This window comes from Anarhichas minor, unplaced genomic scaffold (assembly GCF_050575085.1).
Source record: "Anarhichas minor isolate MPS153535 unplaced genomic scaffold, ASM5057508v1 ptg000017l, whole genome shotgun sequence".
Taxonomy (NCBI): Eukaryota; Metazoa; Chordata; class Actinopteri; order Perciformes; family Anarhichadidae; genus Anarhichas; species Anarhichas minor.
This window is the reverse complement of record NW_027466463.1, coordinates 13,472,501-13,489,345: the sequence shown is the minus strand read 5'-3', so window position 1 is coordinate 13,489,345 and position 16,845 is coordinate 13,472,501. Positions and strand designations below refer to the sequence as shown.

Sequence of the window (16,845 nt, the reverse complement as noted above, 5' to 3'; positions counted from 1 at the left end):
TGTCCCCCGTCCTTTGTACCGTGGTGAAAGAGCACTCTACCCTGTCCTTGCCCATTTAATATTAACAGTCAGAGCGGCGGAGCTGGCTCCTCCCCAGCTCAGTGTCCTGCCCCCATTAGATCATTTAGAGCACTGAAGCGTGTCCTTCAGGACATGCTGGGGTAGATGTCGAGTCAGGATCCTCCCTGATTCAGGTCGGTTACTATTGTTAAAGCATGTATTTACCATGCCTGTGAGTAATCAGCTGCTCCAGAAAAACAACTGTGGCGACAAGAGACGGAACGGTATATAACATGAATAAGCCTCATTAATATTGATTGACTCTTTAAAAACAAAATCAGAGCTCAAGTAACAATTTTTTTTATTTTTATTTTTTTATTACTCCCTGGTGATATTTAAGGTGTTGGAACACGTCTTCACGCACATCTGACTGCCAGTGTTTTTTTTGTGTAATGCCGTCAATGGTGACGGCGTCTGCCCCGTGAATCCAAAAATGTCGCAAAACAACCGATGTTGCGTTATTTTTAGAGGCAGAGTCATTCCCTGTAACATTACTTTCGGCCGCCTCCTCCTCCTCCTCCTCCTCCTCAGCGGCGTTCGTGTCTCTCAGCCGGTCCCCCCCCCCCCCCCCTTTGCTGGGTGTCCTCTCTGACTCCTCAACACCGCCTCTGATGTTCACATTTTAACAACTCTAATTGGTTGTCTGTGAGATATAACAACTGTGAGACGATACGCGCGCGGCAATGGGTAATTCTTTTATTAGTTTTAATGTCACAGTCACTCTATTAGTGCAGATCTAGTTCTTCTTCCAGCAGAGGGATGACGAGGGTCAGAGCAAATTGTCGACAGTTAAAGGTTGAGGGAAAGAGCAGAGAGATGCATTAAAAAGGGAGATAACGAACACTGTAATCCAATGAACCCTGCCATATGTTCATCCTCATTACAGGCTTTTCGAAAGCCATGAGCCTAATTAACACACATAACCACAGAACAATTGACGGCGCTCTGTGGACGTTAAATTATTTTGCTCGGCAGCACTTCATTTAAAAGTCTGACTATTTTGGCTTATGCCACGACATCTGTGTGAAAAATATTGGGAAGTGTTAAACTGCCGTGGTTCGACCAACATGCATGACCTTACAGGACCCCGACGACCCCCCATTCACAGCCGTCTATTTAACGAATGCACAGAAACATGCCTGAGTAAAGGCTGTTCTTTTAGAAATGTATTCATCCAACTCTGCAGGACAGCATAGAGACTGCATCTTAAAATGGTGAGAGAAGATGTGCATCTTTTCACTGTCAAGAATCAGTTAGTGTTTGTATTTTCTATTTGGGAGGACAGTTGCGATGTATGAGGCTTTAAAATTAGAGTGTTTGTCAACTAACAACAATGGGTTGGAGGCAAATGGAACTTAGTAATTGTCCAATTTTCCCACCGTGTTTAGCCCTGGGTTAGGACACTCATTAGCTTCAGTTATAGATTCATTGGCCCTGGGCTTACAGTCATTTCACACTTGCTATAAACACAAACCATGCGGGGTAATTATAGTTCATATTCTCTTTCTTCAGGAAATGACTAGTATTTGTTTGCCTCTTAGTTGTCAGTTTTTTTTAGTTTTGTTATCATTTTTTTTTTTGCGTCACTGAGTCTTTAAAGGGGAAATTAAACTGTATATTTCTTCCCTCGTGAAGGCCATTAGTGCCCTTTTTATAACTGTGCTTCATGTATAAATGAATACGTGTAACTGGGAAGAAGAGTTTGGAAAAAGCATCAGAAGTATAACTCTCATAACAGACTGCACAGCATGATTAAAAAAGCAAGGGTACATCATTTGAATGCGTATTTGTAGTGAAAGAAAGGTTTGGCATATGATTGTACTAAATGTACGACAGAGTGGACTTCCTCTTTTCCTCCTGATGTTTCCATGCAGATGTGAACAGCTGCAGGAAATGACTAAGAGTCATTAACGTAGTCCTAATCGGGAAAAGAAGAACAACATGTTCTTGTTCAGTTTTTGTTCTTTATCAACATTTGATTTTTATTTATTATTCACTTGAACTTTTTTCAGGCTTTATTAAGATCACGGTTTTGTCTTCATACTAATTGTTGTCGTCACACCGGTGAGGAGATATTCGATGCACTAGGATCTTGAACTCCAGAACAGGGTTGTCCCTGATCTTTCTGGGTATTCTCTCCCTAAAACGTAACTTCAACAAGGCGATGAATCGAGGGGAGAATGAAAAGTAACAAGACGATCATTTTTGCAATCAAGGTAAAGCCAAGTCACGTGCCGCGAGAGTTTGTGAAGATGTTCGCCCTGAGCTCTGATTATCAAGTCTGGATCCTAAAGCTCCGAGTTAATGAACATGACAAAGTTAAACTCGCCCTGAGCTCTTTCTAACCCGTTATGGAGTTTGCGCTCCCAACTCGCTCGGCTGTGTATCTCTGAAACCTGAACGAGCAAAGTCTTATCTGATCGTTTTCCTTAAAAAAGAAAATGATTCACCTTGATTGGTGGTTATTCTTGATTTGGCTTTCACGTCTCAATTCGGGATTACACATCTCAAATAATCAAGTAGGAAGTCATTTACATAAATTGTGCCGTTTGCTCCGAGGTCTTTTAAATTTGCTACATTACTTTTAAGATGCTGCTCTCTGCGCTCTGGGATCAGGTGCTACATTGTGTGTGTGTGTGTGTGTGTGTGTGTGTGTGTGTGTGTGTGTGTGTGTGTGTGTGTGTGTGTGTGTGTGTGTGTGTGTGTGTGTGTGTGTGTGTGTGTGTGTGTGTGTGTGTGTGTGTGTGTGTGTGTGTGTGTGTGTGTGTGTGTGTGTGTGTGTGTGTGCGTGTGCTTTAATAAACAAAAGTAAAAAACTAATAAATAAAAAAAACTAATTAACTTTTGCAAACTCAGATTATCAGATTATTTCCCTCTTTGAGACTTGATGAGGCGCCAACAGCAGGAGTTAATGCTCTGGCACGAGGCGCACACACACACACACACACACTGCCTCTGATAAGGAGGCATTCTCGCTCTCGATCTGTTCTTACTCTACTTCATCTTGTTCTCTCTTCTCTCCGTTTTCTTCACTGCAGATGTGACTCAGAAAACCGTTACCTTGGCAATCCACTCAGAGGTACCTGTTACTGTGAGTAATTCTGCACACACACACACACACGCCGCTATTCTCTCTCACTCTCTCTCCTTCTCTTATTCTCCACTTCCACTCTTCCTGCTCTGGGCAGATGGAGCATTTTAGCACTTTGGCACCAGGGGCGCTTGTTCAGTGACAGAATGACTTGTCGTGAAAATGTCAAGTGCATCAGAAGGAGTGAGTGATTGAGCTAATCAAGGAGACGGAGGAGTAAAAAAAAAAAAAAACCTTCTCCACTTGTCTACTCACTCCCTCCATCACCCACCTACTCTTTCATTAATTTAGAAAGTTGACTAAATGTTAGTTTGACGTGAGTGTGAAGCACAAATGCATCAAGGTGAGCGATGCAAAAAAAACACTGACAGCCAGGGCCCAGTATTCCTGTGTATACTGTACCGTGTTTGAGTTCCGCGTGTTTATTTGCATGTTGCGGCGTCCTTCACGGTGCTGCAGTAGAGCTCTCTTTTTCGACATTCTGCCACTGACAACAGAGCCTTTGCCAAGTTTTTGTGCCTATTTTTTTTGAAATGCCACACAGGCTGACACCCAGCTCAACGAGGGGAAGACGGGAAGCAAAAGCCCGGAGCTCGCTTTGACCGCCGCACACCAATTGGGACTTTCTCTTGAGCTCTGTTACGCAGTATTGCGAACGCGACGCAGATGGATTAAGACGATGCACTCATTGTGACGTTATCCAGCCGCGTCCCAGTGTGTGTCATTAGTTGACTTCTCACTTCTGCTGTCTCCCTAACTGTTGAGTCAACTAAAGCCGTTTGACTACCACATGCATGCAATACAAGTGAAAACTGTCACATAAACACCGTCGATATGAGACTATTACGTCCACTCATTTTTTTTTTTTTTTTTTTTTTTGTGGGCGTTACGATATAATTATGACATTAAGCATTAAAAGGTCAACGGTGCAGACCGTCTAGATAAAATAAATAAACATCCATGCTACAAATCGTGATCGAGGATACAATCCAAAATCAGTATTTAGTCAGTTGAATGAATGTGTGCCCACTATTAGTGAATCATTTGATACTTTATTAATCGCTGCAGGGGTCAGGTTTTCCTACTTGTTCTCTGCTTGATGAGTAAATTGTAGCCCCTGATTGCCGCGGTTGGATTTGATTGCAGACATTTCGATTTCACTCGTCTCCGTCATTCAGTCCGTCGCTGGGAAGTTTCTTTTCACGTAGCGTACATCTCTATATATTTATGCTGTCATAGCAGTCTCTAGTAGTGTAAGCCTCAGCTGGAAGCTCATGTTGTTTATATTCTTCAGAAAGTTTCCACTCATTAACATTATTAATATGCTCTGTCGAATGATATGAGACCTGTCTTTCCTGTCCGATTTGACAAAACAGACAACCTCCTGATCGACTACCAATTCACCTTCAGCCTCATCCAGGAAGATGATAATCACTACACTGCCATCAACTTCATGGCCTCACCTGAGCAGGTAACTATCTGGTGATACTCTGCCACATTTAACGTTGATGTTCGTTTTTTCTATCGAGTCGCTGGAGAGTCTGGAACAGTCTCATAAATTGTTCGAGGCGCCCTGACTCCTTGAATTTAATAACCTCTTTATAATACCTCTGCTTTTTATGATGTACTTCACTATATGATGCTCCTGCGTCTGTCGCTGTGCTATTATGAGTTTATCTTATATTTAACTACATTCATGTTTTATGTCCTCCACCTGAAGGCTAACAAGAACTTGGACATGTCCATTAATGCATCCAACAACTTTAACCTCAACATCACCTGGTCGGTGGGATCAACAGGTACTGTTACTTTATTTTGTTTTGTAGTAAAAACACCTCTTTGACAGAGACCCTACCGAGGGCTAAACTGTGTACGCAGCACATTTGCTCTTGTTAAATATATATATTAATTCCAGTCTTGCCAGTGTGTATTGAATAATCAGTCCGTCTCTTAGAAAGTTTAGTTTTAAACTAACTCGATGAAGTGTCCAAACTGTCAACAGTTTTCTCTTCCTCTTCTCATTCCATTGCAAATCCTCCCACTAGTCTGTGAAATACATATTACCATCTTCTGCACACATTCGTGGAAAATCTACACCGAACAAATGGCTCAGGTCACAAATACCGTCAGAGATGTGGGTCAAAAGGGATCAGAGTTGTAACATTTTTCGTTTTAAACCTCAAAAAATTCAGCAAAGCAGATATTTAAATATCTCAGAATCTGTCCCGACCCGCCCTCCTGCTGCATAATATTCCACTCCCACACAAAGTGATGTGCAGTTAGTTTGTCCCAAGCATGAATAAGAAGTGCGTTCCATCCACACAGGGATTTACACCAACAGGTCAAACACAGACCCAGGCTAATAAGACACACCGTCTTTATTTACTTTCATTTAAATGCAATCACCTGCTTCCACAATATTCACAGAAATAATGAAACGCACCGCTCAAATAGACCTAAATACGACATAATCGGTAAAAAACCCTTGTTTAATAACTGCCTTTAGTTTTTAGTTGTACGTAATGACAAAATATTTCCCATGACGCTGTTAATTTGGTTGCCATCACATTTGCTTAACTGCCGCCAGATATTGAGGTTGTGATGTAGGTAATTTGGCTTTTTTTTGTTATATATTACAATAATAATTTAGTCAGTCGGCATAACCGCTATAGCAGGAACAATAAAAATGTAATGTACCTGCTCTTGTTGGTGTGTACTGTGTCACCGTTGAGTGGGTATTAGAGGTGAAAAGACGCCCAAGGACACTGCAGTGGTCCAGTGCCACCGTTTATCCCCCCCCCCTCCTCTCAAGTCCTCCGCCACTCCCTCCCTCCCCACAACACTGACATTTTCCGACCACTAAAACACGTTAACCTCCCGCGCCCGCCTTTGCCACCTTTACCTTTTTTTTGTTTTTTTTTTCTCCCTCGGAGCACCGTCATTAATATTGGGTCTCCCCCCCCCCCCCCCCCACAAAGATATTGTGTCTCAGAAGGAACGGGAGCCTCTTCACAATCGACAAGAGCGTTGAGGCGCCTTTGGGTGGGAGGAGGAGGAGGGTGATTTCAATTAAGATAAACATGCTCACGTAGCCACACTCAAGCTGTCATTTTCAGTCCTTTTGTTTCAGGGCTGTGGGTTGGAATGTCAATGCTGAGGACCTACTGACACGACGGAGAATACCAAATGACTTGAAACATTTTGAAACAACGGAAAATAGGCTTAGAAATAGACTTCGGCTGGAGAGGACTTCGTTTTTATGTCACGATGGCTATTTAGAATTGTATACAAAAAGACACTCCAAAGTCTACTTCAGTTTTGACAATATTGAATTGTATTGAGTGAGATGAACAACACCCCTCTCATGAATTCTGAACATTAATGGACACGAACGAGTATATGATAATAATAAATAATGGTTAGTCTGTGCAGATTGTTGTAGACTGCTTTCACCCCAAGGGCTTTTAAATGCTACTTTCTAGGGCTCCGTTATACTAAATGCATTGGCTGTTAGCGGTGTTATGGATTCAAATGATGACTATGTGCTAACATGACTCAGTCACGACCTTTCAAGCTGTGCTTCTCTCCCACGTCCATTTAACTAAAAAATTTGGACGGCATGTATAATTACAAAATACATCTCTGCTCTGTTTCAGGGCACCCAAAAAGAAGTGCGATGCACTTAAGACAATGATAATAATAATAATGGCTTATGAGACCTATTAATGGATTCATAATGACATGTTGCAGGCGGTCCACCTCCGTCCATCGCTGTCCGAGAGGCAAACGGCAGCGTGCTAAACGTGAACTCTTTGTCCCAACAGCTGGAACCATTTCCGGAGAGGAGGTGCCCATCGTGTCCAAAACGAACATCAAGGAATACAGAGACAGCTTCTCCTGCGAGAAGTTCACCTTCAGAAGCAACCCGAACATCACCTTTTACGTCTACGTCAGTAACTTCTCATGGCCCATCAAGATCCAGGTAAAGACCGAGTTTATGAAGCGGATAGCGCGGCGATCTGAGTCTTTCTCCGTTTCTGCGTGATGCTCTCTTTGCTTTTCAAACTGCTCCCTAGATTTACAGCATGTCTATAGTCATGCCGTTGGTGAACAATTGATCCTACATACAGTAAAGAGAGCAGGGCGGCCTCTGCAGATGCAGGGCTTGTTGCTGCTCAGGGTGATTCCAAGTGCACTTTATTCTAATTACAGATTTAATGAGCGATGGTTAGCGTGCATATAGCTGCACAGCTGTTTTGTTTTTTTTGTTTTTTTTTAGCTGGCAAAAGCAAAGCAGCATTTAACCTTTCCTACCCGTGAGATTGAGGCCTTGATGTGGTGAGAATACAACTCGGTGAAAAATAAATGCCGTTTGCCGTCAGTTTTGCAGGAAAACGGCAATTAAGCGTTTGCCGGAAAAAGAAATTCACGCTTTGGTCTTACAGGCAATAAAAGACTCTAAATGGATGATAATGTTTCTCCAATTGTTCGCTAACAACTTGGTGTTGATAAAGTGTAGATGAGGTAGGTGATTATATATGTATGCCAAAAAATAAATGAAAGCGATTCAGTCTGCAACAATTGTATGTTTACGTGAGACTCTTTTACTGAGAAATATGATGGATACAAATATTATTCCTACCAATAGCACACAATTCCCTTTCTGCTAATGAGCCCACTTCCATGTATTGATTTTTACATTTGTTGTGGGCGTCTCTTTCACAAGCTAGGGGATTGGACCACGGTATGGCGATGATATCTCTGGGGTCAGTCCATCTGTGGAGGTGGCCCAGTAATAGTTTCCTATTCGATTTCCTGGCCAGCAGTCACTTATTTATTACGGACTGGCCTGAGCTGTTAAAGCAAATAGCTTTTGTAACAGGATAAGGTCTCTCTTTCCTTTGCGTGCCTTTATGATGCAGAGGCGAGAGCGCAGACCTGGATGAGATGAAGCAGAATTTTGAGAATGCTCTTATGAGCCTTGTTTTTAGCGTCTTTGCCCGTAAAAATACGCATTTAAATGTGTGTAAAGATCGTAAAAGGAGGTCTTGAGCTAAGCTTTTTTCCATGACATCATTGTGCGTTAGTATAATTGTTCCCCAAGAGGACTGTTCGATAAAATAACGGTCCTCTTGTATTGGAAGTACATTCTCAAAAGATGCCATTGATCGTCTCAGATAGATGAATTGAAATTAAATTAACCCCAAATGTATTGCTTTGACCTCAAACTATGTGAAAAGCAGGGTTGCGAGCACTAAGTACAATACTAAAAAAAGCCAGCAAAATATCTGTGTAATGCCTCCTTTTGAGTCATGTCAGCCATGTCAGTGAGCATCTCATTTCAGATCAGTGATTCTGATTTTCGACTTAAAAAGGTTGGGAAAAGTCAAAGGTGGGAGACTTTTGGGCGGATGATGAAGTTATCTATAAAGAACATCAGTCCAGTGACGACTCTGGCTACATAACCTTAAATACGTCTTCTGCTAAAGCCAAATACTCAACTTAATAGCTTGTCAATCACTGATAACTGACATGTATTTGAATTTCTGCCTCATCCGCATCCAAAACATCAAACGTTACGCAAACGATGCACCTCTAAACGCACAGTCTGTGCCCTATAACCCTAACCCTCCATGCTGCTGACGATGCCGTCGTGTTTGTGCTTTGAGGGCGAAATGCCTTTAACGCATCTACAGTAGATAATGACGCGTCTCTATGACGAGGCCTATCCGACGTGATGTAGCTGCCAGGACTGTGTGTCATCCCTCTTTTAATGAAGGTAACAATCTATTTCTGATACATTGTTCACTGGCAATGCTGCTGACGTAAATACTCTAATCGGCTATAGAAGAGCTACTATATGTTATGAGAACTCAACAGCAGGCAGCTTGTTTTATCCCTTTAGTCAGTGGAAATAAATGCAGGAACAGGTAAGGAATGGGGTTCTCAGAAGTCTGAGAATAAAGTCAGAACTCAAAGAGTACGATCATTTTTAACCAAAGATTTTGATAATGCTGCAAAAGCCTCATTTACCTTCAGTATGTTGCTTTTTTTACCAATGTTTATTTCATGTTGGCAGGAAAATATTACAAAATTCTATTAAACTGCAAATACAAATGTATTACCATCAAAGTATACTTCAAGTACCAAACGCGGATTCTGCAGGAATGGCCTATCTCAGAATAATGTTTACTGCGTTATTAAATAATAATTATTGATGCATTAATGTGTTCATCTTGTTGCAGTTGTCATATTTGAAGTAATTTCTCCGTCTTGTCTTTCTCTCAAACAGATCGCCTTCTCCCAACACAACAGCATCATGGACCTGGTCCAGTTCTTTGTGACGTTTTTCAGGTAAGCGAGTCAAATATGCACACGTCTTAAATACACACACACACACACACACACACACACACACACACACAGAGCTCCTAAGTGTGTGCTCCTCCACAGTCCAGAGCCATCATCCAGAATTTGATCCGCCACCTCTTCATTCTCCGCCCCGGCCTCTCGGGGCTTATTGAGTTACTTGAGCCCGTTCTGGTAACCGAGTACATGTAAATGCTTCTTGTGTCTTCAAGGCAGTGATTTTCCTGTTTCCCAAGTGGCGAATGAAGCAGCCGGTAACCATTTAAATAGGTGCATACTGCTCTGTGAGTGCCATCTAAGGAGAAGGCAGTGGCCATCAAGATACGAGGGGCTCCTAATGATTTTTCATCCTGAGAGCTGTGATGGAAATCTTTTCTCATTGAAATGAGTCTACGGAGTTCTCTCAAAAGCACAGCGCAGTCTGAATACATCGAGAGGATGACTAACTAGAAAACGTGTGCTTTAAGTTAGAAATTGGCATTTGAGAAACCAACATCCCTCCGATAGTCTTGGTTACTATGATCATGCAGAATTCAGGTGGTTTCAATCATTAGATCAGTGTCATTGGTGGCGATGGTTATTTTCACACCGACGGTTACTGACCCTGGTGCAGTATGTGTTTGTTCAATTTATTTGGAGGCGTGCTCCCCGGAGTAGCCCGATCGACTAACGTATTATCTGTGTAGCTGTCAAGGTGGGAATATAAGCCAGCCTTTGCCCAAAGGCACCTGCCCATCACTGCCCAGCCCACAATAACTTTCCAGAAAAGCTGTCACACAATCAGTTATCTTCTGCCTCCATCCGATCAAATTACAGTCGAATAGCCGAAAATTCGGGAATTGTTGGAGGGAAAGGGGAGAAGGACGGAGCTTATTTTATCTAAACATGTTGCCGACAGCTAAAAAAGGGTCACAGTCGGTCCACGGCATTAAAGAAACAGTAAGAGTTTGGCTCTTTTTAAAGTGACGAATTAACGCCCATAGCGAATTGAAAATAATTTACAAAACACTTCCTTTGTATTAGTAATCAATTTCTCCCAAATTTGAACATTTGTTGAACTCTAGTGTTTTCTAAATCCAACAGAAATCAAACCCACAACACATAGCTTTTCCTGTTTGCCAGCCTAAAGTTGCATTTTCCATCAGTATGCATTGTGTATATTATTTTAATTTTTTTCCTATTGTCGTGCAGGTTATACTAATATTCTCCTGTGTTTTCTGCATCCTTGCTCTCACTGACCCATAAACACAGGAACAAGTGAAATGCCCCGACGCATTCGCAAGCCGTGTGTGTGTGTGTGTGTGTGTGTGGGGGGTTTGGAGGGGACGAACCTGCGGGAAACTTAATCAGCCTGATGACAAAAATGTCATCTCACCCCACAGGGTTTCTAGACCTCCTTGTATGAGAGATACAGGGTGAAGAAATTATGCGCTATTTCCTCCTTCTGTTGTTTTCTCCTTTTTTAAAAATTCAAATATCGCCTCACATTATTTTCACTGCGAGCCGCTCAGAAGTATCTTTTCTCACCTTTTCCTCATCGCTTCTTCGTCTTCGTGACTTCACGAACACTATTTCCTGGCAAAGCACTGCCTAAGTTGTAATCTAATTAAAGTCTGACTGTTTTAATGCGGTCTGATTAGTTGCTGTAGAAACGTTGCTAAGTGGATGCTGCACTGTACTTGCAGAGGAGCCCCGGGGTCTAATTTATACTGATGAACCAGAGTCATTCCAGTCACATCTGTATGTTTATGTACAGCATATTTAAGTGTGTACACATGCACATTAGTGTTGCTCTGTGGTTACACCATATATATGCAGCCAGTAGAATGTTTAAGAGGCATGCGCTCGTTATTCCCGCATCACTAAACGTCATATAGAAAATGGGTCAAATGACACGAAACAAAGCTAAATGTATGTAATGTCTATATGCCTTTAAGAGGTTCGGCTTACGTTTCACAATTTTACTTCAAGATATAATTATTTATTAGTTATTTTAAGACTGGGATCATGTTTTAGCAGCCTCACAGGCCAGTAGGAAGCAGCTATGGATATTATTGATTGCTTGTGGTAACTGTAGATCTGAGCATGTAATTATCCTTTTCCTGTCGGTCCAATGCCAACACTCTTTTGTTCCACAATTGAGTGACGTCACAGTCAAATAGGACACATTTGTCTGTTGACTCATGTTGGCTAAGATGTTTTTAAAGAACAGTGGGATTAGTCTTGAGATCAATAAACTCAGGAAATAGTCCTATAAAGTGCGACAGCTTCCTAATGTCCCGCTTCCCTCATAAGTGAGTTTGTCTGAGTGAAAGTTAACACCTGCTGTTGCTAGATCTACAAATCAACCCATCCCATATCGGTAACTACTTGTTGGAAACTCGAGTGCTGCCTACTACCTCGAGGCGTTGGAACATGAATGATTGCAGAACTCCTTTTATTCACCGCAGAAGGAGAAGCGAAGGGGATTTAAGCTTCTTTACTGTCTAAAATAATGACGATGTAAGCCAAACATCTGTCTAGGGATGTTTGTCACTTCCACCGCATGTAAATGTCATTGAAGCCCCCACAACGTTGCCTTTCAATCACTGTTATCTTCAAAGGTTTCTAAGATGGTGCAAGTATTTTGAAAAGAATGAAAGGGTGTCGCACCTTTTTAAAATACACTCTACGTGCATTGGCGAGATGTTTGAAGCACCGAGCTTCCCTTCACTCAACACTTTAATCCCACTTCTCTTCTTCATCTTCTTCTTTTTTTTTCTTTTAGTTTGGCAGCCCCCCCCCCCCCTCTCTTTGCTTTATTTGAGAGGCTGTTTTTTTGTCACATTCCTCACAGACGTTATCGCCTCCTTTCAAAGATCCCGACCTAAAGAATCCAGCAGGTGTGGCCGGCAAACTTTGAAAGCCCACTCAAGTTAAAATATCAAAGAAGTGGGCCCAGGAAATCAGAGCTGGTGGAGTGTCTCTGGTGAAATGCGCTTAGTGGACCAGGCTGCCCATTTAAACTGTTGCATGTCCCCGAAGACACAGGGGCTCATTGGTTCATATTACAGTCTGGGTCTCAAATCCAGATATGCTTCATTGTTCTCGGCCATCAGGAACAGGGTCGCGTTCAAGGATAATTCAGCGAGTGGAGAATAATTCGAGGGAAATGGCGACATACTTGTTGAATTTAAAGTTGATTTTTTTTTTTTTTGTATGTTGTGGCCATTTATTTGTACTTAAGCACAGTGGCCAGTGTGCGACGTGGCGCTCATAGGAAGTGCACAATGTCTCTTGAGCACATAATAATCTTGACGCTCTCATCTGTCACAGGGATAATGAAGCGGACGCTCTCGATCACTCATATTTTGATATCGCAGTAGCGCTCGGACCTTGTTGAATTTCCCTTGACTAATGATTTTACTGTTGGGTTATTAGTTGAAGTAATCGGCCAACATATTCATGAACGTGCTCCGCGTCATCTCCTCATTTTTGTCTTTTTTAAGTTCAAAGGAAACTTTGAGTATTTAGGTCTACACTGGTTCTGCCAGTAATACTGTAGTCATTTCAATATATCAAGGAAATACTGTGAATGTACACAACATTTACATTTAAATGCAGCTGTTGAAGGATATAATGTAAAGTTTTTGCAACATTTCAACATGAAACTCTTCTGGGTTAAGTCGCATGTTTGTATTCAATACCTACTGTTGCGTGCAATAAAAGCAAAAAGGCTTTAAATACCAGAGGGTCGTCTGCTCTCTGTGGGAAAAGAAGAGATGTGTGAACTTTCTCAGTGACAGCTGTTTCATCTTGCCTGACATTGTTTCCTCTCTTTCACTCCAGTTGTTTTCTATCACTACTCCTGGTGGCTGCAGTGGTGTGGAAGATCAAACAGACCTGCTGGGCGTCAAGACGGAGAGAAGTAAGTCCATAAAACTCATTCTGTTGACGCACGACATACTCCCGACCGTGGATATATTTAAATAACTGCCGGTTCCCATAAACATCTGTACGAATCGCTCAGAGGAGGTCGGTGTCTAATAACGGCTTCGGCGTCCCAGTTTTTGATTCATTATTTTGTCTTGAATAAAAATGGTCAACGGTAAGAAATGATAATTGAGATTAACTTTGTATTTTAAGTTAAATTGACTCGTAAAGAAGGTTTGATGGAAGCAAGTAGCGATACAGTGAATTATAGGGGAAAAGGGGAAAGAACTAATTAATATTCAGTGTTGGTATGAAAGATAGAGTTGAGAAAAGATGGACATGAAAAGGGGTGAAAGATGAGATGACTGGCAGGAGAAATAAATATAAAAGAGAGTAAGAAGAATAAGGTGCAGGAAATTGAGGAAGAGAGCGAATGCATATAAATTCACCTCACTCCCGTGAACCTGAACTGCATCGGGTGGTTCCCGGTGAGCGTCCATCATTTCCATCTCTTCAGACCTGATCCCTATATTCTCCGAGAGGCTGTCTCTGGTACTCAATAGCAGGAAGTTTAATTTGGTTTCAGCCTTATGACCTGCAGTCTGCTAATAAAGCTCCCACAATTTATTCCCCCTTTGGGGATGACATTGATAATCGTAAGATCCCAGTTTTATGTCCTCTAATTGATATATGAAAATAAACAGGAATGATCGCTGCCGTGACTCCAAATCATGCCTATCCAAAGAATTAAAGTCAATAAAAATGAATGCAGGCAGATGGGCTCACGTCATTGAAATTCGGCTCACTTTTCCTGTCTGCTCTCGGCATTCTCGTCATCTGTTTTGTTGCTGCCCTTCAGCTGTCGCATGAAAATAGATAAATAGTTAAATAAATAAAATAAAAATAAAAATCACTCCTCTCTTAATTTCAGGTGATAGAAAAGTTTTGTCACCGGAGCAATAAAACACTTTTTTTTTTTTTTTTGTATTCCGCAAAAAGGACTTGTTTGCAGATGACGCACCACTTTGTATCTGTAAGTTAATGAGTTACACATTTGAATATATAGTATGCATCTACTGTATATTAATACTCTGCAGTTCCTGGAGTCTGTCGAGTGTAAAGTTCAGTCAAAGTGGTCGCCGTGTATTTCTTTTTCTTTCTGAATCTGAATCCATCCGACAGCCTAAAATCCTCTGGGATTCTGGTATCAGCCATTGTTGCTACAACCTGAGATCCAACCAGCCTAAAATATGTAATTTCGCTCACTTATGCAGTTAAACCCTTTTGACACACAAGGTTTCTACGACATTGGCTTCATGAACCTGAGAAAAATGATACCTCACGGTTCCTCGTGGCCTTTTCAGCTGCCCTACTTCTGAAGAGGAGCTGCGTGTTGGTCACCTTTTCCTGAAGGCTGTAAAAGCCTCGAGGGGGGGGTTCTTCAGTGCTGTTATGGCTACTTAGCTTCGCACGTTGTCTTGTGTCTGAAAATGTTTTTTTGTAGCTACAAGGTCAAATGACTGAGAACTGCTTTTAAGTCTGCACACCTCGTACTGCAATCAATGTAAGCTTTTCATGTCGATCCAGACCTCCAATCAATCGCCATTTGTACTGATAAAAACACACCAAAGGTAAGACTTTCAGAATAGAGTTTAATTTTCTTCTAACTAAAGCAACATACAAATGGTTCAGCTGTGAAACAATCCTGTGAACAGCCTCCAGCTTGGATCCTTTGCTCACTTTTGTTTGATAAACTCTATTATCAGTGTCTGACAGCTGCAGACATAATCAATCACTCTTTAAAAAAAAAAAAAAAAAAGACTACAGAGAAAATAAGATCTTCTGTTGGTAGCATCGGCTGCTCAAAGGACAATCGCACGTAAATCCATCTGTGTCCTCGAAAGGACTCTCTGTGCTTTGTTTGTCTCAAGTGAGACGGGTCATGAGTAAATATTAGTCTCCATTTTAAAGTGCGCACTCATCTTTGGATGCAGGATTCAGCTGTTAACAGAACCGTGACTGCAGTTGTTCTGAACTGATTGATGATGTAATAATCTAAATTAAAAAGGAAAATCATTTTAGGGCTTGTGATGGCACAATGTATAAGTTGCCAGATATGTTAGGTTGCATACAGCATTCTGCCACAGTCACTATGGTGACGTTGTAATCTCTAGAGTTTCAGAGGAACTTGCGATTAATAACGCGTGTTGAGACGGTACCGAGTGTTTGAAGGATATTGCTGATTCGGCCCCTGTCTGTCTTGTCCATTTGCTGAACTGATTGGCTCTTCACTGAGCGTTGTGTCCAGTTAATTTCAAAGGGCTTTTGAAAAGCCCCGTGCACTTACGAAGCTTGTGGGACGGATTTGAGCTGTAAGCCGTCTAATGCTCACAAGCCCACATTTAACACAAGGACGTGGAATAAACGAGTCTTAATGAGGCCCGTAGAGACGGCCGAGGCGATGACAAGTCGCTGATCCAGCCAAGTGACATGTGGATGTCTGATACTGATTGAACTTCTGAATGTTGTTTTTTTTTATTGGCTTCCTGGTGTGAAATCTGTGTTAGTCTGTCTGGTTTGTGTGTAGATGTAAAAAGCAATGTCTTTATATGAAGCCGTTTTGAGTAATTTGGGATTTTTACTATAGAAACACACTTGACATGAGTATTTGTACAAGTTGGTATTGTCTAACAGGATAAAGGCTTTCTATGTTTTGGCGGGAGTTGAAAGGACTTGTTCCAGAGGTGCAGCCGTTGTATTTGAATAATTTTAGATGAAGCGAGGTGACCAGACTCGGGTCCTGAGTGTGTGTGGTGGGGGGGAGGGGGGGACAGACAGACAAAGGATGGAAGGACAACAGCTGTAAATGCCACGGAGGAGGACGAGCGCTGACCTCTTTGAAGCTACCTGTGGGGGGAACGGGAGGGAGGGGGCGCTGACATTTCACACGACTGCGACACGGAAGATGTTTTACACACAAACATGTGGAGGCATCTAATGCAGCCTCCTCTCTCTTTATCTCTCTCTCTCTCTCTCACACACACACACACACACACTCGTACAGACACACGGATTCACACACACACAACGTATGTGCTGACTGTCATGCAGAGCGGCGATGTTTTACCCGCACTCTAAAAGCACTCAAAATTATTATTGAGCAGCGGCAGCTACCATAAATAGGACCTTTTCTCTCTTTTTTTTTTTCCCCCCAGCATGTTTAAGCATTCCGTTTATCCTTCAGTAACTATGTATCATCTGTTTATGTAAAGCCATCCTCAGCCCAGAGACGTTGTCCTGGTCGTTCCAGTTTGATTCTGACTGCAGTCTCATGAACAGCTCAATCAGCAGTCATCGATCGCTGGAATAAGATTATCCTGCTCTTTAAGCTCCTGGTCACCTTGATTGTCCCT

At 41.9% G+C, this 16,845-nt stretch overlaps 1 protein-coding gene across 2 annotated transcripts in view; it reads left to right on the top strand.

Moving 5' to 3' along the window:
- Positions 1-16,845, top strand: part of atrnl1b (attractin-like 1b) — a 54,143-nt gene that overhangs the window by 24,422 nt on the left and 12,876 nt on the right. The window contains exons 21-26 of one of the 2 annotated variants that reach the window (XM_076093742.1): positions 3,099-3,151; positions 4,528-4,622; positions 4,872-4,950; positions 6,976-7,133; positions 9,444-9,505; positions 13,349-13,427. In XM_076093742.1, the coding sequence (XP_075949857.1) occupies positions 3,099-3,151; positions 4,528-4,622; positions 4,872-4,950; positions 6,976-7,133; positions 9,444-9,505; positions 13,349-13,427 (526 nt within the window). Of the gene's footprint in view, positions 1-3,098; positions 3,152-4,527; positions 4,623-4,871; positions 4,951-6,975; positions 7,134-9,443; positions 9,506-13,348; positions 13,428-16,845 lie in introns of those variants that run through there. The other variant, XR_012954616.1, reaches the window with a different exon arrangement.